Here is a 21,924-nt window from a genome sequence, read left to right as displayed (position 1 = left end):
GAGTCTGGTGTAATGTGCAAATTGGACATTAAAAAGGCATATGATCATGTGATTGGAAGTTCTTGTTGAACACCCTCAGACAAATGGGCTTTGAAGATAAGCGGTTGGGTTGGATTCATTTTTCATCAGCACTGTTCGTCTTTTTTTTCTTGTGAATGGTGAACCAGTAGGCTTATTCCCTTCAGAAAGAGGACTTAGACAAGGTGACCCCTTATCCCCCTTTTTATTTATCTTAGCAATTGAAGGTTTTAATAGCTTGATGAGAATAGCAATACAAAACAAATGGATCAAAGGTTTTCAGATATAGGGTATCACTGGACTAGTTAAAGGAATTTGTCATTTGCTATATGCAGATGACACTATCATTTTTATGAACCTCGGGAGGACAAAATAAGATTCATAAAAACATCTTACTGTTTTTTTAAGCTTCCTTGGGTTTGAAAGTGAATTTGGGGAAAAGAAATTTATTTCGAATCAAGGAGGTGACAAACATTTTTGATCTAGCAGATTTTGGAGGTGCAAAGTGGAGAATATGCCAACAGTTTACTTAGGTATGCCTTTGGGAAATGGATATAAGAGCATGCAAATTTGGTATGGCATTGTGGGGAAAATAGAAAGGAGAATAGCAAGATGGAAAGCTCAATATTTGTCTATTTGTCTATGGGAGGCAGACACACTCTCATCAATTTAGTGCTAGACTCCCTTCCTACTTACGTTATATCACTATTTCCATTACCCCCCAAAGCCCTGAAGAAGCTGGAAAAATTAAAGGGGGATTTCCTTTGGCATGGATGCAAAGAAATTAAAGGTTATAACCTAGTCAAATGAGAGATAACCTTGAAAATATAAGACAAAGGAGGTATGGGTATTAGAGATATAAGGGAAAAAAACAATAGTATTTTGATGAAGTGGTTATGGAGGTATAATGAAGAGGGGCAAGCTTTATGGAAGGATGTCATCAAATCCAAGTATGGTGATTACAATCCTTGGTGCAGTAATGTTAGTGTTGATGCCTAAGGGTGGGGGTGTGGAGAACTATTTAAACTTATGGCAGAAACTTGAAGCTAATACATACATTGAAGTGGGAGATGGCAGGAGAACTAAGTTTTGGACAGAACCCCTTAAAAACATAAAAGAACAGAAAGAAGAGTTGCCTTACCATGTAAAACCAGTAGTCTATTTTACTTCAAAATATCTCCATTTTGAAGCATCCGAACAAATCCAAAAAAATGTTGTCAATACTCAATCCAATAGTACTCTTTAGACGGAAGTTCACAATTAGAAGATTTGAAAAGTTTTTCCATTTAATAAATTTAACCCATCATAATTATGATGGGATTATTATACCACCCCTTAGGAGGGATAACTTTCCCGGTACTATTTATTAATCTTGAGATAAGTTATCCCAAACTTCCCAACCAAACACTAAATTGACTGCCACTAAATTTTTATCCCAAGACTATTTGTGTTTATCATTCACACCAAATGACCCCCAACATCAAGTTTCAAAATAAAAATAACTAATAACATAGAGAATTTTAAAATTAGCGATTGCGTGAAGTTGATCAAAAACATAATATAAGGGAAAATTCTTGTATCTTGAGCAAAAATAATTGTAGTCTAGTCATAGAAAGCTCACTCTTGATAAGTAATCAGATACTCAGCAAAGGATCTCAGATTACTAGCCAATCTCGATAAAAATCGGGACACACACTTGATTCCAAAAATCTCACACCTTCGTTTTTTTGAAACGATAAGCACTTCTCCAAAATCCACTGCATTCTTTAACAAAAAGTTTGAAAAGCTTCCTTATATATTCCCAGTTGAGATGCTCCTTCATGTACATCCCAGAGGAGATGACAATGTCAACATTCTTTAGGTTGAGAAACACAAAGCTTCAATTATCAACTTCGACCAAATATTTTCTCTCAGAATAGCACGTATAATCTTCAAACAGTAAAAAAAAAGACAATAGTCAGGACTAAATACAAGCAAGCCTAAAAATATGATTTTCACAGTATGAGTGATGCAGAAAAATTTCAGAACTAAGAGACATGTATGATTCTTGGAAAATGATTATGTATCATAACTGTTTGTGGCATAGGTATCTGTCATAAAAGGATGATAGTGCAACAATCCCTTTCATTTCAGAGTGCCTTCGCCACAAAGAAAGCAACAAAAATAACCATATTAAAGTGTAGTTTTACAATGAAAAAAGAAAAGCTTCTTACTGATAATTAAGGGATATATTTGACTTATCATTCAAAAAAATTTGTGGGGAGGGGGAAGAGAGGTTGTGAAAACTGCATTAAATGAATAGATGTAAGAAATAAAGAATTCAGAAAGTTACATGCTGATTTTCTATTTCAAAGTTGAGTGTCTCCAGAAGAGGCGAGGCTCGCGAAAGGTCAGCTGCCCCATACACACTAAATGCAACTCCAGCACTAGATTTTTGCATTCCAATTCTGGAATTGGCACTCCTTTGAATTGCAATATGCATAGAACCTGGTGCAATAATCCCAATGAAACTAGTAAACAATGGGGAAAGCAATAAAGAAAGCACTTCACAGCAAAAAAAAAGTGTTGTTACAAAGTCTAACAAAAATTCAAGTTCCGGGTGTGATAAAGCAAATAACACAGTTCCAAAGCTGACAAAGGATAGCAGAAAGGTACAAAAGTCCCCACAAGTTTCTGTAATTTGTCCAGATTGGTTGATGAAATTCGCACAAAGGTTCTACATTCAGAAAAACATTGTGACATTATGTAAGGAGGAGGAGAATAGAGTAAAACAAGTTGTACATTGTTTTTAACAGCAAAAGCAAGCCATTGGCTTATTTGAGACTTGTAGTTATGCAGGCCACTGCAGTGGATCTCAAATTTTGTAAATTTGGAAGCACTGGAATGAGACAATACATAGTCAACAAATGATCAAATCCTTTGTTTATTTCCCAAAAGCTTCTAGGAGAGAAAAGGAAAGAATCAATTGAAGTCTGAAGATACTACCACCTTTTAGAGAGAACACATGTTTTGAATTCTTCCTCCATCGGCAAAAGTGATAAATGTGAAGTAGAATTTAGTCCGACAACTCACTAAGACGACCATCTAGGGTTTCTTGAGAAATTAAAATGAAAGGCGTCAAATAAGTCTTAGTTTTGTTTTTGGATTGGCCAAGAGCTGGTCAAATCCTCTTTAAATGTAATTAAGTAAATCTAGGACCAAATTCACATTTCTAAAACTGTCTAATCTTTTATAAAATACAAAAAAAAACACTTCATTTTTGAACGTCTATGATTCGATTCAAATCATTTATAATAAAATAAAAAATTCTTTTCATCTTCTCTCTTCTCCCGACGTTCTTTCTCTCTTTTTTTCTTCTTCTTTTTCCTTAGAAATCTGAAAATCCGACTACACTATCTCCATTATCTTCCTCTCCAACTATTTCCATTATTTTTCTCCTCATCTCCAGTCGTGACTCTCTCATCTTTCTGAACTGAAATCGTGATCGACTTAAAATGGGTAAGCTATTTTTGTGAAAGATTTCACAATTTTCTAATTTTTTTTCTTGGATTAATGAACAATGAAATGTTCTGTAGATGTAAAAATTGAATAATGATGTAATGATCCCTATTATTTATTGTTTTTGACAAACAATCAACCAAACAAAAATACCTTATTTTGAGGAAAATCTATAGGTATTGTTAACATTTGTTGAAAAGTCATTTTTTTGTTGCTTTTCTTGTTCTTTTTGTGGCCATTTTGTTGATATGATTTTAGAAATATAGTATTGTTCAGTTGTCCAACATAGATTTTATTTATTAAAAGATGTATAGTATGTTGCCACATTTAAGTGATATGTTGGTGCATATTCCAACCGTCATCACATGTTGTAACATCTCATTTATGTGTTAGGGCAACATAATAGTCATCTGTGACAACATAAGATTCATATGTGGCAACAGGAAATTCATTTGTGGATACAATAGGTACATTTGTGTCAACATATGATTCATCTATGGCAACATAAGATTTATATGTGGCAACAGAAATTTCATGTGTGGCAACAATAGATACATATGTGGCAACATAATGTTAATTTGTGGCAACCGAATATTCATATGTGGCAACATAATGATATTATTATTTTATAATGAATTGTAAACTCTCAATCTTTTTTATTTACCTTATAGATGAAATGATACAAGAAGTTTCGTCCATGACAACAGCTCAATCTTTTAAGGAGGAAAAGGAGGAGAAGGAGAAGGAGTCGAAAGAGAAGGAGAAGGAGAAGCAGAAGGAGAAGGATAATAAGAAGAAGAAGAAGCAGAAAGAGAAGGAGGAGAAGGATAAGGATAAGAAGAAGGAGAAGCAGAAAGAGAATGAGGAGAAAGAGAACGAGAATAAGAAGCAAAAAGAAAAAGCAAAAGCGAAAAAGAAAGAGAAGAAAGTCGAAGACGTCAGTTGTGATTTGAAGTGATAATATCCATTTGATGGTTTTAACATTGACGGCGAGGGTCCAACTGAACTAATGTCATTCTTCTCGCAATGGATAAATGAGGGTTTTTACAAGCATCGTGCATAAAAGTAAGGTCGTTCAACTATTATTAGTATTTCTTCTTCTTGTCCACTAAATAATTTCTTATAATGATTCCACAATTACAGAAGAAACAAGGAGGGTCACTACTTAGCCAATAGCTCGAAACTTTATTTTTTAGTTGCATTTCCAAAGAATAAGGACTGGTTCTACGTAATGTCTCAACCCAATAAGTGCTGGACTGATGAGGTAAATTCATGCGCACTTTTATGTTTTGATTAATATATGAACATATACAAATAAATTAATACAAAGATACACTTGTTTGAGACATCTGTGCAGTATGTCGATGTCATCTTTTACTATTTGCGTAAGAAGTCAAAGCAAAAGAGTAATTCTAAATATTGATATACCACTACTAGCTTTTTTAAAACATACATTGACAATGCTTGTGTTGTTCCTGAATATGAAAGGGTTTGGTATAGCTTGTGGACTGCCTTGGCACTTGACAAATGATATTTATGTCCCTGTAAATAGTAATGGGGACTTCCATTGGGTTTTGACAGGCGTTGCATTGAAGGAACAGTGCATAAAAGTGTATGCTGCGATGTCCTCATCTAGTTCTAACAGAAAATTGTCCTCCAAGATTCAAAAGTTATCTACAATGTTGTCAAAGTACCTTGAGTTAAGCGAATTTTTTGAGCAATAAGAGCGAACCAACTGGTCAGTTCTTTAATGTTACCATGGAAAGAACAAATCTCACTCATTTGAAGTCAGACATGTTACTTGTATTGCCCAACAAGAAAGCAGTAGTCTATAAGTATCACATTATTTTTTTGTCATACGATGATCAAAATGTGATTTTATTATATTTTCTTTGATGATATACCATGTGAAGATTGTGTTTTGTTGTTGCATACGCTGAGTTTTATAGTGATGGACTAGAAGTACCATCTTGTGGACTTAATGTTGAAACAATTCGTATGAGATATTCTTCACTCCTATGGAATTATGGAGTTTTAAAGACTCAGAATGGCTATGTTAGTAATAATGAAGACCCACAGAGGCCTAGACTTAAAAAAGCAAAGATCGATGAAAATGTTGTGGTTACCACCATTGATTAGATAGGTGGTTATGTATATCATTGTGAATTACCTTTTTGTTGATAAGTTGTATAAATAATTGGTGAAGTGTTAATTTTTGCGAATAATATTAATATAAATGATTTTTATGATTATTTTGATTTTGTTGGAACAAATGTCAATTATGAAGGAAGGAAGACATGTAGTGTATGTGGTTACATATATAACTTCTGTTGTTAAAAACATCACATAATTATCTGCATGTGTACCAACAAAAAGGATACATGCGGCAACATATTTTATAGAATGGAGATATGCGGTAAGATATGTCAGACAAAGGAGATATGTGACAATATTATACTATATAACATATGTCACAGAAAGGTGGTATGCGCCCTAACAGAACATATATATGTGGCAACATATGTCACACTTTGAATTGTAAAAATTCAAAAAAAGTTTAAACAACTTTAATGCAATCGTCACTTCATTTTCCATCCCTCCTCTATCCTCTCTTCTATAAAAGTCGTTTCATATTTCAAATTTTATTTATTTTTACGAATATCAGTTTTCTTTTCTCTTGTTTCCTTTTTTTTCTCCTCTTCTCGCTCCATTTCCTTCACAAATCAAGGTTGTTGTTGCAAGATTTTCTACAACATTAGTGGTAATCTGTTGAGATCCTCTTCTACAATAAGGTGTCGTTGTCCTCATCATTTCTAGTTTATGGTTGATATCTTCGCAGATAACATTTAATTAGGGTTTGAAATGCTTACTTATACTTGTTTGCCTTGTTTTTAGTGATTATATCACTTTTTTTGTTGGATAGTTATACTTTTTGAAATATTTTCGAATTTCAAAAATCATCATTTGTAATTTATTGGATAGGAATCGGGGAGGGTTTTGTGGTTTATTTGTTGGTTCATGTGTGACATTGAATTGTACGTGTTGTTTGCATTATTGTGTATTGTGTTGTGTGTTTCAAAAAGATTCATTTGTAGATCATGTGTGGCATTCAAATATTTTATTTTTTTGGTTGCGGATACAAATATAATGGCGCCTGTCAAAAGAAAAATTTATAAAACTGACACAACAAAGATCCAGAAAAAGACTAGGACTAAGATTCCTGGGAAGAAGAATGAAAATACCACTCTTTTAGAAGAACTTACATCTGAAGTTGTTTCTTCTTCTCAAGTAGAAGAAGAATTTTCACAAAAAGAATATGAAGAAAGAGAAAAAAATGAAGTTGTTGATGATGAAGAAAGAGCAGAAGAAGTTGAGGAGGAAGATAAGGAGAAAATACAAAAGTAGTTGAGGAAGAAGAGGGAAAATAAACAAAAATGGAGGAAGAACAAGGAAAAGAACATATAAGTAGTTGAGAAAAAGAAGGAAAAAATAGAGTAGAAGAAGAAGAAAATGAAGTTGAGGATGATGATGGGATAAAAATTATCAATGCAGACATTTTCCATGTGCATCTGCAGCCTAATGTTACTGGTGATAACATTATGAGGTCAGGCATGGAAAAACCTTTCAACACCTTCAGGGCCATCCTCAAGAGAAATGGTTTGGAAGACTCTTTTAGGGATAGTTGTTTCGGTGATTTTCTTGATTTACCTGAGAATAATAATGCACGTTTTCAAATGATCATTGTCTATGAACTTCTGAAAAGAAAGTTCATTTTCAAAAACCCGAAAAGAAGGATGAGATTTTGATTAATTATTCTGGCATGCCAGACTTCTTTCGAAAAGAGATTTTGTCATAGTTTCAAGGTTAAAATGTCATCCTCCTTCTAAGCCCGTACAAGAATACATTGTAAAAAAAACCACAATTAAGAATGAAAGGAGTAAAAGAAGAAGCAAGAGAACAGTCACAGTCAACTAAGGAGAAGGACTTGATGTCCCTTGTTGGAACAATTTTCAAAAATCCCGACTTAATATATTTGTTGGAACACAAGGATACACCAAAAGGGGAGTCATTGTGTTTACCTTGGTTTACACATAATATACTTTTGGCTAAAGATCTCAATAACAACATACAGCTTAAACTGGTGAATTTTTGTCAGGATATTGAGGCTTTCAACAACTATCCTTGGGGTCATGAGAGTCTTGAATTAACTCTCAAATACTTGTTGAAACCTTTAGGAGCAAAGACCAGTAAATTATTTGGATCTCCATGGGCTTTCATGGTAAAGCTAAATGTTCTCAATCTTTTTATATTACATTGAATAATTCAACATTTGATTTGTGACATGTTTTCTTTTTTTATAGGCTTGGGAATTTGAAGTCATTCCACATTTGACCCATCAAGTAATTGCAGAAAAATAAATCTCCTCTCCAAGGATATTGAGATGGTTAAGATCAAAAACAAAAACTATCAAAGATGGGGATATTTCAAATATTTATAACTCTCCTCATGATGCAGTAAGTTATTATTACATTACACCAAAAATATTGCTATAGATGACTCTTATGTTACTATAGATGATTCATCTATTGCGACATATGACACAAATGTTGCTACGATGCCCATATGTGTCAACCTATCACACATATGTAGCAACATATGACACCTCTGTGGCAACATATCACCTATCTGTAGCAACATATGGCACATTTGTGGCAATATATCACTCATTTATAGCAACATATGACATATCTGGGGCAACATATGACCTAAATATTCTTACAGATGACTTATTTTTATAATTTAGGTCATGCATCCATGGCTTGTCTCAATAGAATTGCAAATGTCATATCTAATTACTCTAGGGTTGTTTGAAATCTTATTTGATCCTGTTGGGGACAGAGTTAAAATGGAATTGGACGGAGACAGAGTTGTTAATAAATTATTTGTTTTTGATAGGGTTGGTGGTGGTAGTGATGGTGCTGGTGCTGGACAAGACCAAGGGGCTACCTCTTGTATAAGATGTTGTGGCTTTCTCTGTGAGAAGTGCAAGAAAAAGATGAAGATTCTATCGTTGTCAAGTTGTCAATGAATTTATAAAAAAAAGAGGGCGGTCAAGGGCATTCTATCAAAAAATGTTCGGCATCCATAAACTCCACGGGCCAATAGGAGGAAAAAGTTATTTGCCAAAGCAATACAAAATTTGAAGAAGAAGATCTTTGGAGTATTGCCAATGGCCGAATGTGAGGAAGTGCTAGAGTACACAAAGTTTAATGTTTATAAGAGTGTGTCTGTAGCCGATAAAACCATGGTGTTGGACTTGAAAAGACGGAAGGATAATAAGGCATGCACACTTTTAGTGGAGAATATTTCAGGAACATGATAAGCAATTTATGATGCTCGTTTGTTTATCTTTTGAATGATTACTCTTCTTTAGTCTTCACCATTATTTTCTATTTCAGTATATTGATGAAATCCTAACCATCATGCTGGAGATACATGTGACATACCCGAAGTACTATGATTCTAAAGATAGAATTCATGATCTCGGCTTCTATACCAACTTCAAAAAAATATATAAGCAACTGAGCGAGGAGGCAAGAATAGTTGGTGGCAGAAGCATGACACAGTTAATTAATGTGTTTGAATTGGATGAAGATATGATTGAATATGTCAGGGGCATTAGACAATATCCTGGAGACATAGATTGAATTGGTGCAAAAAGGATTTAGACAGTCATGAACCTGAACAAAACTCATTTTGTGACTCTTGAGATCCCCTTGCACAAAGGTCTCATGAATGTTTATGACTGCCAGCTAAGTTTTTGACACACATATAACTTGTCTTCAAGTTGCTGTCCAAATTGTTGAAGCAAGCCGGTAGGCGTTTGCCAGATAAGTTTCTCAATGAACCATGGGAATTTAAAGGTCGAGTGGATCCCATGGTAAAAAATGAAACCAACTCCGCGTGTGGTTCATATTCGCTTGCACTCATTGAGCTTTTAATTTCCAGGGTAGAAATTCAACCTCCTACTACCCTATTGTGTGACAATACAGTTGCTCGAATACAATGGGTTTTGGATGTGGGGGGATAGTAATTTGGAGATTATAGCATCCTTTGTAATTAAAGACAATTCTTTATTTTATCACTTCTGTTATTTTATCGTATATTTAGAGCAAGTACATAGTATGTGATGTTATATTGAGAGCAAGATATGTGACATATGTAGTAACATGTAGCAACATGTCTCAAGTTGTCAAATATTTCTACATAAGGGTGATATATTTCAACATTTGAGACATCTGTAGCAACATATGTCTCATATATAGCAACAATATGTCTCAAATGGTCAAATAACGCTACATAAGGGTCATCTGCAACAACATACGAGACATATGTAGAAACATATGCCTCAAATTGTCAAACATTTATACATAAGGGTGATATGTTTCAACATTTGAGGTATTTGTAGTAACATATGTCTCTTATGTAGCAACATATGTCTCAAATGGTCAAACATTGCTACATAAGGGTCATTTGTAGCGTCATAGGGACATATGTTGCAACATATGCCTCAAATTGTCAAACATTTCTACATAAAGGTGATATGTCGCAATATTTAAGGCATTTGTAGCAACATATGTCTAATATGTAGCAACATCATGGCTCATACGGTCAAACATTACTACATAAGGGTCATCTGTAGCAACATATGGATCATATGTAGCAACATATGCCTCAAATTGTCAAATATTTCTACATAGGGATGATATGTCGCAATATTTGAGGCTTCTGTAGCAACATATGTCTCATGTGTAGCAACTTATGCCTCATATGGTCAAACATTGCTATATAAGGGTCATTTTGTAGCAACATATACAAAACTACATTTATTTACTTAAACATCTATGATAAGAAAAAGGGCAAAAGTATTCATTACCCCCCTGAACTTGAAGCTTTTTATACAATGTACACCTAAACTTTATTTTGTTTTAATTACCCCCCTGAACTTGCTTATTCATCCTACACGTACACCTTTTCCGTCCACCTGGCATAGAAACTGAAATCAAACTCTAGACGGCGCGTGAGACAGCAATTTTTTGCCACATCATAAAGTTACAACGATAATATTAGTAAAAATCTATTTTTTCTTTAATATTTGGGTTATTTTAAGATTTTTTCTCTCTCTATTCTCTATCTATTTATTCTTCTTCATCCCTTCTCCCTTTTTCAAATTTCAGATTTTTCTCACTTTTTTTGTTTTAATTGTTATTGCTAAATTCATGAACAATAGCAGGAGACTTGTTTGTTTATGTGGGGCTCCTCCAATTCTGAAAATTTCATGGACAAATGACAATCCCGGACGTAGATTTTTCGGTTGTAGACACTATGGGGTATGTATTGTTACTCCTTTTTTGCTTTTTATTTGACAAGTTCGTATTATGCAATTTCATTTTTTTAACTTTGATTTTATGAATGCAGTCCTCATTTCGAAATTCTTGTAAGTTTTTCGATTGGTATGATCCTGAATTTCCGACCCAAGCGAATATTGTAATTTTGGGTTTGTTGAAGAAAACCAACAAACAAGAAGAACAGCTCAAGTGCAAATGGATATTGAAACTGATTTTGGGTATTAGTTTGATATGCAATGTGATATTGTTCTTTTATTTAGTGTGTTGTTGAATTTTTTTTTAATGGAATTGTTATTAGTTTGGTTTGGTGTTCCTTGTTCAACAGAACTAGGAACTCATTTTGTGGATTAGTTTGGTTTGGTATTCTATTAATGTATGTTTTTGCTGTTTTTGCTGATCAATACAATTACATGTAATGGGTACTATGATACCATGAAATAATAACATGAAGGCAACAAACATAACATAACTAGTGCTTTCTTGATCATAAAAAAGAAGCATCATAGTGTTTCATTGTTTCAACAAACAACCACAATAACTTAAGTTAACTAGCAAAACATAAAACAATCACTACTTTAAGGTTAGTTGAATAACCACACAAGCACCAACCAACAACCACAATAACTTAAGTTAACTAGCAAAACATAAAACAGTAACTACTTTAAGTTTGTTTGAACAACCATAGATTCATCAACACATAAAACCACATAAAACACTATTTCAAGTTTGGTTGGACACCACAACCACACAACTAAGAAGTTTTCTTTGAGAGTGATTTTCCTTTGGCTTGTGACCTTGTTTGAATGCCATCAGCTTTTGATCTGGTTTGAATACGACGCACAACACTTTCGACTTGAAGTTGTCTTTGAGTCATGGCCTGTTTGCCTTTCCACTTCAGTCCCTTGGTAGGTTTAAAACCAATATCACCTGTCACATGTGCAGAACTCACCACACCAGTATTAACCCTCCTTCTGCTAGACAATCCTTGCTGCAATATCAACTACATAGTTATTTTGGGATTCACATTTAGAAGACAAATATAATTTTGACAGTTTATAAGACACTTACATTAATACACGTATATCCAGTATCAGCAACAAATACACCTTGTCCAACAACTTTAGGCCTCTTCTTGTAACCACTTCCTGCACCTCTTCTTGTACCAGTCTTACTGGTGCTTGTTCTTTCATAATGACCTCTACCCCTCTTTTTTCCAGTGGTGGACTAATATGATTGGAAAAAGAACACAACAAGACATTAAATTTAATAAGTAATCTAACATAATTTATAAAAGCAAATTAATATGAATGTACCTCTTGAGTGGGTGTTGGTGTAGACTTAGGTTTAGGATTTTTTGGACAATTTCTCTTGTTATGATTTGGTCCTTTGCTAAGTGAACATGTCATTACTGTCCCCATTCTTGGCAACTTTCCAGCTTTTCTCACTTCACCAATTTCTCTTCTTCTGTTCCTTGGTGGCCTACCAGGCATTTGTCTTGCCTCAGGTGGTTCAACCATTGGGTTTCTACTTTCAGGCCACATTTCCATGTTTGGGACTGGTTGAATGAAATGAGAATATGTCTTCATATATGTGTCTTTTCTATACCAACTAGATATTGCTTGTGATGCATCCATGTTCAAGTGGTTCATTGCTGCTATACCATGTGCACATGGGATACCTTTTAATTCCCATGATCTGCAACTACATTTTTGTTGACCCAAGTTCACAGTATGCTTGTATACCCCTTCTAACACTTCAAATCCAACATCACCATTCCATTCAATGTTGCACTGCATTGATCTTGTTACATTTGTATTGAATACCATCATTGCCATTGGAGATATTCCATCTGTCCATGTTTCAGCAAATGCTCTTGACTTACTCACTCTACTCATCACCTTAACTCTAATTTCTTCCAACATAGTTACAATGGTCTTGTTCCTAGGTCCCAAGATCCAAGAATTGAAACTCTCTGCCATGTTGTTATCTATGCTATCACACTTTGAAAATGTTTGAATAAAAGCTTTACACCATGTCTCCTTGTTGTATTTGATAAGGGATTCAACAATACCTATTCCCAGCTTGGTCAGGGCATTTATATTGTACTTAAATTGTGCCTCAAATGTTGATCTAGCACAAGCCCAAAATTTCTTTCTTCTCTCTAAGCCTCTGAAGTTTTGTGACCAATTTGCTAATATGTGTCTAGCACACATTCTGTGCTCACATTCTGGAAATAGTTCATCTACAGCAGCTATTAGTCCCTGTAGTTGCAAAGCAAAAAAAGCAAGTTAAATTTTAGCAATTACATGAAACATAAACAAAAGAAAGATATTCAATTACCTTTTGCATATCACTAATGATAGTTAGCTGGGAACCATTTCCTAGATTAAGATCATCTTTCAGAATGGTCATGAACCATTTCCATGTCAACTTGCTTTCAGTATCAATGACTGCCCATGCTATTGGATACATTTGGTTGTTTGCATCTTTAGCAACAGCTACCAAAAGTTGACCCCTGCAAATTCCCTTTAGAAAACACCCATCTAGCCCTATACATCTTCTGCATCCTTGTTGAAAACCCTTTTTCATAGCATCAAAACAAATATAAAAAGAGTGAAATTGTTTCATCCCACTTCCTGATTCTGAATCTTTAAGCTTCACAACACAAGTGCTACCAGGATTTGTTTGGAGTAACATATCCTTGTAGTCTAGGATTCTGTTAAATTCTGCCACATGATCTCCCATAATTTCCTTTAAAATAATTTTTCTTGTTTTTAAACAAACTGCCTTGCCTACATGAACATTCAACTCTTTCCTCACCAATTCTTGTATCTCCCACCCTTTTATACTAGGTTGAGAAATAATCCTATCTTTCAGATACTTGCATAAGAACTTTGAATTACACAAAATATTATTGGTTGTCCTGGTACATTTGTGCCTTGGATTGTATGTCTTGATAGTAAAGTTCTCACTCCTTCCTTCCTTGCTTGCATACAACAGCCATGGACAACCACTTTTACACTTCACTCTCACTCTAGTACTCTCATTCACATACTTATCTAACTCAACTCCTTTTTTTATAGCATATTTTGTAACTGCCTCTCTAAATTGCTTTACACTTTCAAATATCAAACCACACTGCCATATTACAATATCACAAGAAGAATCATATACCACCCTATTACTCTTCTTTCTCCCCCTTAAACTCCCTCCTTCAAGTTCATCATCAGAAACAGGTTCTTCTTCATCACTTTGAAAACTATCACAGTCAGAACTGTCATAGTATGGCTCATCCTCTGTTAGCTTACCCTTGAAATTCTTTTTCCCTTTTTCAATATCCTCATACCCTTCATCAAATCCAACTTCACCTAAAAAACCTTTTGGTTTTTCCTTCTTCTTTCTCCTCCTACTTTCTCTAAGTTTTCTCACATCTTCCTTAACAATTCTCAACTCCTCATGCACATCACTACCATAGTCAATAGACTGGTCAGAACAGACAGAATCACTGTCTATGTCTTCCTCTGCATTTTCTTGGGTAATTGGCTCAACTTCTTGTTGAATAGAAGGTTCAGTTCCTTGTTGGATAGTTGGTTCAACTTCTTCTTCAGTATCAGTCCAATCTATTGAAGAATAATCATCATCACTTTCTTGTTGGCATTCTTGTTCGACCCTTGCAATCCCATCATTTTCAAGTCTTTCAGTAGCTGGAAAGGAAGAAGAGGAACCTAAACCTAGATCTGATTTTTTTGGTTGTGCAGTTAGAGATTCCCCATGTGAATTAAAAGACTCAACCACTTGACTTAAAGATTGACTAATTTGACCTTCACTGGGACCCACATCATCCAGAATAGTGTTATCACACACATAAATATCTATTGTGTCCCCATCATGCATAAATAATGCCATGCTACAAATGTCCATGTCATTTTTCAATTCCACCAAATCACCCCCTAGAGATGGAGCTGCATATGTTTTTCCTAACTTACTAATCCCAAAAGACTTAGCATAATCTGCAAGTTCAGGAATTGATAAATGATCTTCATCCACATTGTCTACATATGCAGTCCTACCCCCAACATATACTGGACCTACCTCACTCACCAACATACCCCCAAATTTGAACCTTAAATTGAGGTACTTACTAGTCATACTGTCAACCTATAACCACAATAATAATCAGTATATTGTACAATGCAAGCAACAAAATCGAAACATATATAATAACACCAAAACATAAGCAACAATTGGTACTTAGGATAGTAGATGTATTACTCAACAACATACAATAGGCATCCCACACAATATACTTAAACAAATTATAAAGGCTGCCAATTATAAAATACCCCACCATTTAACAATACCAGAAACCCTAATACTTAGAACCTTAATTTTACCAAAAAGCCTAAATTTCATGCATGAATAAGGTAAAAAGCTTCATAATAATACATTCATTAAGTGAAAATTCTAGTTGAAAAGTATTAGACCCCTAATCGGAAACTCAATCGGAAACTATGGCGAAACGTTAAACGAAATAGGCAAAATAGGCAAAATATGTATGAAAAAGTAAAGAAAACAGACAACAATACATCAAGACTACGCGAAATCGAGTGGATAATCACTTACTTGTAGACACAATTTCAGACAAGATCCAAAGAAAAACGACCAAACACTTCACGAACTGCAACTGGCACAAATCTACCGTTACTTTGTCGAATACACTTGCCAAATCTACTCGTTACTTTGTCGATTACACTTTCGTGAGAGGTTTAGAGAAAATCAAAGAGAGATTTAGGGAAAATCAAAGAGAGGTTTAGAGAAAATCGACCAAACACTTCACGAACTCTCTAATGGCACAAATCTACTCGTTACTTTGTCGATTACACTTTCGTCAGAGGTTTAGGGAAGATCAAAGAGAGGTTTAGGGAAGATCAAAGATAGGTTTAGGGAAGATCAAAGAGAGGTTCAGAGAAAATCGAGAAGCTTCTTTCAGAAGTTTACATTTGAAGGTCGGTATTATCTAGGTAACATAATAATTATCTAGGTGGCAAATTATTTATCTAGGTGGTAAATTATTTATCTACGTGTCATGCGCGTGTAGACACGATCATATTGAGTGGACGGAAAAGGTGTACGTGTAGGATGAATAAGCAAGTTCAGGGGGGTAATTAAAACAAAATAAAGTTTAGGTGTACATTGTATAAAAAGCTTCAAGTTCAGGGGGGTAATGAATACTTTTGCCTAAGATTGGACAAGGAATGCAAAACTACGTTTATTTATTTCCACAACTATGATAATTTTTTTTGTTATACACAACTACATTAGAATTTTCCATCCTCCGCAATATTCTTCTTATTAATGCTTAATAATACCAAAAAAAAAAAAACCAAGATTAGCTTCCACATGTTACAACATTTGATCTTCTTCTTCCACTTCATTACTCAATCGTTACTTCTTTTAATATGACTTTCATCATCAGTTTCCAACTCCTTAATTCTTTTCCCCAATCTGAGAATAATGAACTTGGATCGTATATCAACATCTTCACGATCCCTCTATCGAGAGAAATTGCATGCATTATCCTAAAATACACATCACAAAGAAAGAAATTTAATTTTTAAAAAATAAGATAAATAGATCTCAAGTCTCCAGAGACTAAGGTGTAGAAATGTACATACACGATAGCGTGTACAAGATCAAAATCTTCGACCTGGATTGTCTTTCTACCATGAAGTTTGCATTGAAAGTAAGTCTCCATGTTTGCAATAGTTTTTCACACCCAACATGGTATCATTTTCATCGTTACAAATTCTATTTAATATTCTATTTGACATCATATCAAAAGTAACAAAAACAAACAAAACTCATTCATTAGATCTAGAGTACTGATATATATTTCAAAGAACCACATTCTTACCCAACCAGTATATTGTAAAATTAATGATTTCATTGATTTAAAGATACGAGAAAGTTCCAAAATTTGGTTTAACCAAAGGTCAATCAAATTAGTTGCATGTTAAAAATAAAGAACAGAAAAGACTGATGAAATAAAATAACGTCATTACATCCCATGAACTCGAGAGATTTGAGATTCATGCGAAGCGAGAGATCGTATCGGAGAGAGAGAGAGATAAAAAATATCAAACTTAGAGGAAAGGTCGGGAGAGAGCGAAGCGACGAGGAAGAANATATATATATATATATAAGCTTGATTTCAAATGTTAAAGTAATAAATACTCTGATTTGGAGTCTCTGTATCAAAATGCATTAATTCATCTCCTCCATGTTAATTAAACACTCTCACTTGTAAAATAGTACTTAACTTGTAGTGTATATTTTTTTTATTAAGCATCAAATGAATCTTTTAAAATGTGGTAAAGCACTAGATATCTTAATTCTTTTCATATATAACCGAAACTACCATTTGCTAGAAATATTTCAATTAAAACTTTAACATTACAAATATTTTCTATTTTCACTTTCTAAAATACTTTATTTGCCTTAAATGTTTTCGTTATCTTCCTCTATATTATATATGAGTTAATTTGGAAATAATGTCCTTAATTTACTACACAAATGTTTGTGTGTGGTTGCATAGGTGAAAATGATTATGACAACTCTACCAGAATTTACAAAAGTTTGCCTATATGTTACATTCTTAGTCTATTTGGTTATATTGTTTTGAGAAGAGAGAGATATCGAATAACTATGACTTTATTTGAACTTGCAACATAAATACGAAAAAAAACATGCAAACAAAACTAAACAATTATTAATAAGTTTTATAATAAAAAAACCTACCACATGTGAATTCACCTATTATCGGGACAGTCTGCCCTAACAAATTAATGAGATTCCAACATTGTAACTTCATTTATAACAAAGACTACAAAAGAGTAAACAAACAGAGAAATTCTAACTACCCTTCATCGTTTCAACATTGAACAAAGAGAAATAAACATATCATTTTACCTGTCTTACAATTGTTAAAAATAATGCGAAGTAAATAGTCAATACGTCACTCGAGGATAGTAAAATTTCCAAGATTCATGAAATGTGACTATTCCTTCAAATTTTAAACGTTCAAGTGCACTGCTAAATTTCTTGCGTATGTCATCTTATATGCCAACCACTATTTCACTGCCCTTCATTTCTTTTTGTTTGTTATCTAGCTTGATTGTCTGAAATTACAGCTGACCACAACTATCCCATGCTTTTCCAAGTCCCAAACTACGTCCTGGAAAATCACTTGTCAACCAAAGCAATCTGCCTTCATAATTCAATGAGGCATCAACGGTCAAAATTCAGACAGAGCAAAACTTATAAAAGAGTAAGTAAACTAAGAAACTCCAAATATCCTTCTTCACTACATATGCATGTTTACAGACTTTGTAATGATCCTTATTAAGTTTACTCATGATGGTTATCTTTTTTACTTTGTACACCATTTACAGTAAAGGTATCTTGTATGGCCGAAGGAAATGCAAAATGTATGTGATATACATTGTCTCGTAGGACAATTATATGACATACATTCTCGAATACTTGTTCTAAAAGTTGAGATTCCCTCTTGCTGAAGCTGATTATTATCAACATTATCCGCAAGAAAAATTACAAAAAAGCACATAGCAAAGGAGGGAATAAAACAACTTCTCATCTCCTACACTTACGCAGCAATAAGCATAGCAGAAACACCTAAAAGTTAGATGATTTGTAGCAATGCAAAAAAATTTAAAAATGAAAATTGCATAAACATAATCAGACATATAGCAAATCATGTAATGAGCTCTAGTTTGCTCTTCGATTTCAAAATATCATTGTAATGTTGTGGAGTAGTTGTGAGTTCCTAGGGTACATTTTAAATTAAAAATAGAGGATAGGAAAATATAAACTACTTTGTAGATGAGTCATAAATGTGAAAATTAATAATAAAAATAATTGCATACATTTTCATTGCAACAACAATTATTTGGAGACAGAATCACTTCAACCCCATATTCCGCTCACGAAAAAGTAATTGCTACTTACTAAAATTAAAAACTACTCAATTGATGAAGGGTGAAGATCTTCTACCCAGACTAACAATTGTAAATAAAAATAGATAAGGCAATAGTTATTTTGTTGAGTAAAAGAAAACATGATTGTACATTCATTTTTCTTTTTTGGTAACATGTGAGACTTTGACCTATAAGTAAAGGAAAGAGTCCATGTAAATTTACATAGAGAATAAAAATGGTGGAAATTTACCTAAAGAATAAACATATAATTATCCACTCTTGGCAAGGAAATTTAATTATACTTAAAATCTATCGGTCACTAAAACTAAAACACTATATTATCTTACATAAAAGATTAATAATGTAATGATTTTTTTACATCTTATCATTTAACCTTAGTAACATAAGAATAAATTTATGACGGTAAAATACGTACCATGATCTCTAACATAAGCAATGGTGTCACTGAGCCACTCAATATGAGCTAAGTACACAAATATATAATTGTGATGAAGAAGAAGTAAAAGTAAAAGAGGTTCAAAATATTTGTTGTTTTAAAATGAGAGGAAACATCTCTATTTATTGAAAACAAACGGTAGTGTGAACAAATATTTATTGTGCCTTTGGCAGGCATATATCTACACAGACCAATCATCCACATTCCTATACTAATCTAATTTGGATTAAGAGCGGAAAGGTTACGACTATTTGGAAATGTCATAACTTTTCATAAATGTCACAATCTTTTATAAAAGTCACAACTTTTCATAAAAGTCGCAACTCTTCATTAAAGTCGCAACTTTTCATAAAAGTAATTTTTCGTAAAAGTTACAACTCTTCATTAAAGTCGCAATTATTCATAAAAGTCACAACTAGAGGATGACTATTTTTGGGTAAGTCTTCCTAAAAGTCACAATTTTTCATAAAACTCACGTCTTTTTTAAAAAAGACTATTTTTGGAAATAAATAAATTTAAAACAAAATTATAGCTTGTGGTGGCATCACGTAGGCGGGCTTAGGGTTCTCTTTTATATAAATATATGATTCTAAAAGAATGACACATTTTTATGATAAGTAACATTTTAACTTTAAAATGTTCATTTTACCCTTAATAAAATGATTTATAGTCATACAAATTTCTATTATTCATTTTAGGCCACAAGTTTTAATAATTTTTCCTTCATTTCTTAAACTCTGTGTCGAGTCAAACCACCTCATATTAAATGAGACGAAGGGAGTACTAAATAATCAAACTATCCCCAAGGGCTAAGTTATTCTAGCAAAAATACAATATTTTATTGATCAGACTCTAGTTCAATAATAAAAAAATTGAATATGAGTTATAGTACACTACTATTCATTTTTAAAAAATATATAATTATTATTGGGAAAAGGGTCTGATATACCCCTCAACTTTATCATTTGGGGCTGATATACCCCTCGTTATAAAAGTGGCTCATATATGCCCTTACCGTTATACAAACGGCTCACATATACCCTTGCCGTTACAAAATGGCTCATATATACCCTTCATTTAACGTAAGTTAAAAAATTAGTTTTAATTTTATTAGTTGTAATTTTTTTAAAAAAATTATTTAGGGGTATATATGATGCTTCTATCAAAGTTCAAGGTATATTTTAATTTTTTTTCATATATAAATTATTTTTTGACTTTTTTTATTATAATTATTTGAGTTTCTTATTCTTATTTTGTTTTTTCTTTCATTCCTTAGTTTAAAGAAAAAAAATTTAAACTATTTTTTTTGTGTGTATTGTAATTTAATTTTGTATTCGAACAAAAAATTTGGTCATCTATAATAAATTTTACAAGAATATTAGTGAAATATAAATAAATTTGATTATCAAAATAATAATTATAAATTAGTTATTGAAACAAAAAAAGGTCAAAAAAATATGTTTGACGGGGATTAAATTTACTCATATGGGATTATATTTTTTAGAAAAAAATAATAAAAATTTAGATTAAAATTATTTCTTTTTCATTTCCGTTAGAGGAAAAGGGTATATGTGAGCCATTTGTTTACAAGTAGGGGTATATATGAGACACTTTCATAACAAGGGGTATATCAGCTCTAAATGACAAAGTTGAGGGGTATATCAGACCCTTTTCCCATTATTATTAAGTAATAATAACTTTGTTTGTTGGGAGTAATGATTATATCTGATAAGATGATTTAAAAGTGGTTAAAGTAATGGATATTATTATTATTAAGTAATAATAATTTTTTTTTGTTGGGAGTAATAATTATATCTGATAAGATGATTTAAAAGTGGTTAAAGTAATGGATATTTCATAAATTTTGTTGGATATGTGATTTCATCCCGTGATTTGAAATTATGAGATAAAATTTGTGTGATGTGATTTCAAAATAAAATCTCAAATTTTTCAAAAAAAAATTAGTTTTGAATTTCATATCATGAGTTCACATTTTTCAAATACAAAAATTCAATCATAAATTTATATTTTATAAAAGAAATCATCATTATATATATAAAAACCCGCCTATGTGGTGCCACCACAAACTAGTCTTCCCCTTTCATAAAAAAATTATGACTTTTATGAATAGTTACGCCTTTTACGAAGAGTTACGCCCTAGACCTACCTACGTGGCGCCATTACAAATCACGATTTCATTGTAATTTATATTTTTTCAACACTAGTCTTTCCCTTTCATGAAAAGTTATGATTTTTATGAAAAGTTGTGACTTTTACGTTAAGTTATGATTTTTTGAAAAGTCGCGACTTTTATGAAAGGTTGTGACCTTTCCAATAAGACACAATAAGTATTTGTTTACACTATCTTTTGTTGTCTATAGATAGAGCAATTTCCTCTCATTTTAATACAACCAAAAAAATTGAACTTCTTCTTCTTCTTCTTGACAATTAAGTAATTATGTTTGCTCCTGTTGAATGACTCATTGGCACCATTATTTTCTTAGAGGTTTATTTAATTTAAGGTACTAGGGGAAATTATTGCCTTAAG

At 32.9% G+C, this 21,924-nt stretch overlaps 1 protein-coding gene and 2 long non-coding RNA genes across 3 annotated transcripts; 1 reads left to right on the top strand and 2 right to left on the bottom strand.

The window, feature by feature from the left end:
• Nucleotides 1–1,552: 1,552 nt before the first annotated feature.
• Nucleotides 1,553–3,117, bottom strand: LOC114073912. The gene is made up of 3 exons (XR_003576022.1): nt 3,007–3,117; nt 2,351–2,505; nt 1,553–1,947 (listed from the first exon to the last, which is right to left on the bottom strand). It is a non-coding gene; the product is annotated as an uncharacterized LOC114073912 (long non-coding RNA).
• Nucleotides 3,118–10,737: 7,620 nt separating this feature from the next.
• On the top strand, nt 10,738–11,394 carry LOC114075646. Its single transcript, XR_003576051.1, has 2 exons — nt 10,738–10,907; nt 10,996–11,394. It is a non-coding gene; the product is annotated as an uncharacterized LOC114075646 (long non-coding RNA).
• Nucleotides 11,395–11,429: 35 nt separating this feature from the next.
• LOC114075553 lies at nt 11,430–16,106 on the bottom strand. The gene is made up of 4 exons (XM_027913909.1): nt 13,266–16,106; nt 12,239–13,186; nt 11,994–12,149; nt 11,430–11,913 (listed from the first exon to the last, which is right to left on the bottom strand). The coding sequence occupies exons 1-4, from the start codon at nt 15,072–15,074 to the stop codon at nt 11,677–11,679; spliced, it is 3,150 nt and encodes a 1,049-aa protein (XP_027769710.1). The 5' UTR covers nt 15,075–16,106; the 3' UTR covers nt 11,430–11,676.
• Nucleotides 16,107–21,924: the final 5,818 nt, after the last annotated feature.

The sequence above is a fragment of the Solanum pennellii genome, chromosome 1, assembly GCF_001406875.1.
Source record: "Solanum pennellii chromosome 1, SPENNV200".
Lineage (NCBI taxonomy): Eukaryota > Viridiplantae > Streptophyta > Magnoliopsida > Solanales > Solanaceae > Solanum > Solanum pennellii.
Note: the sequence above shows the minus strand (reverse complement) of the source record. Positions and strands in the feature narration are given on the sequence as shown.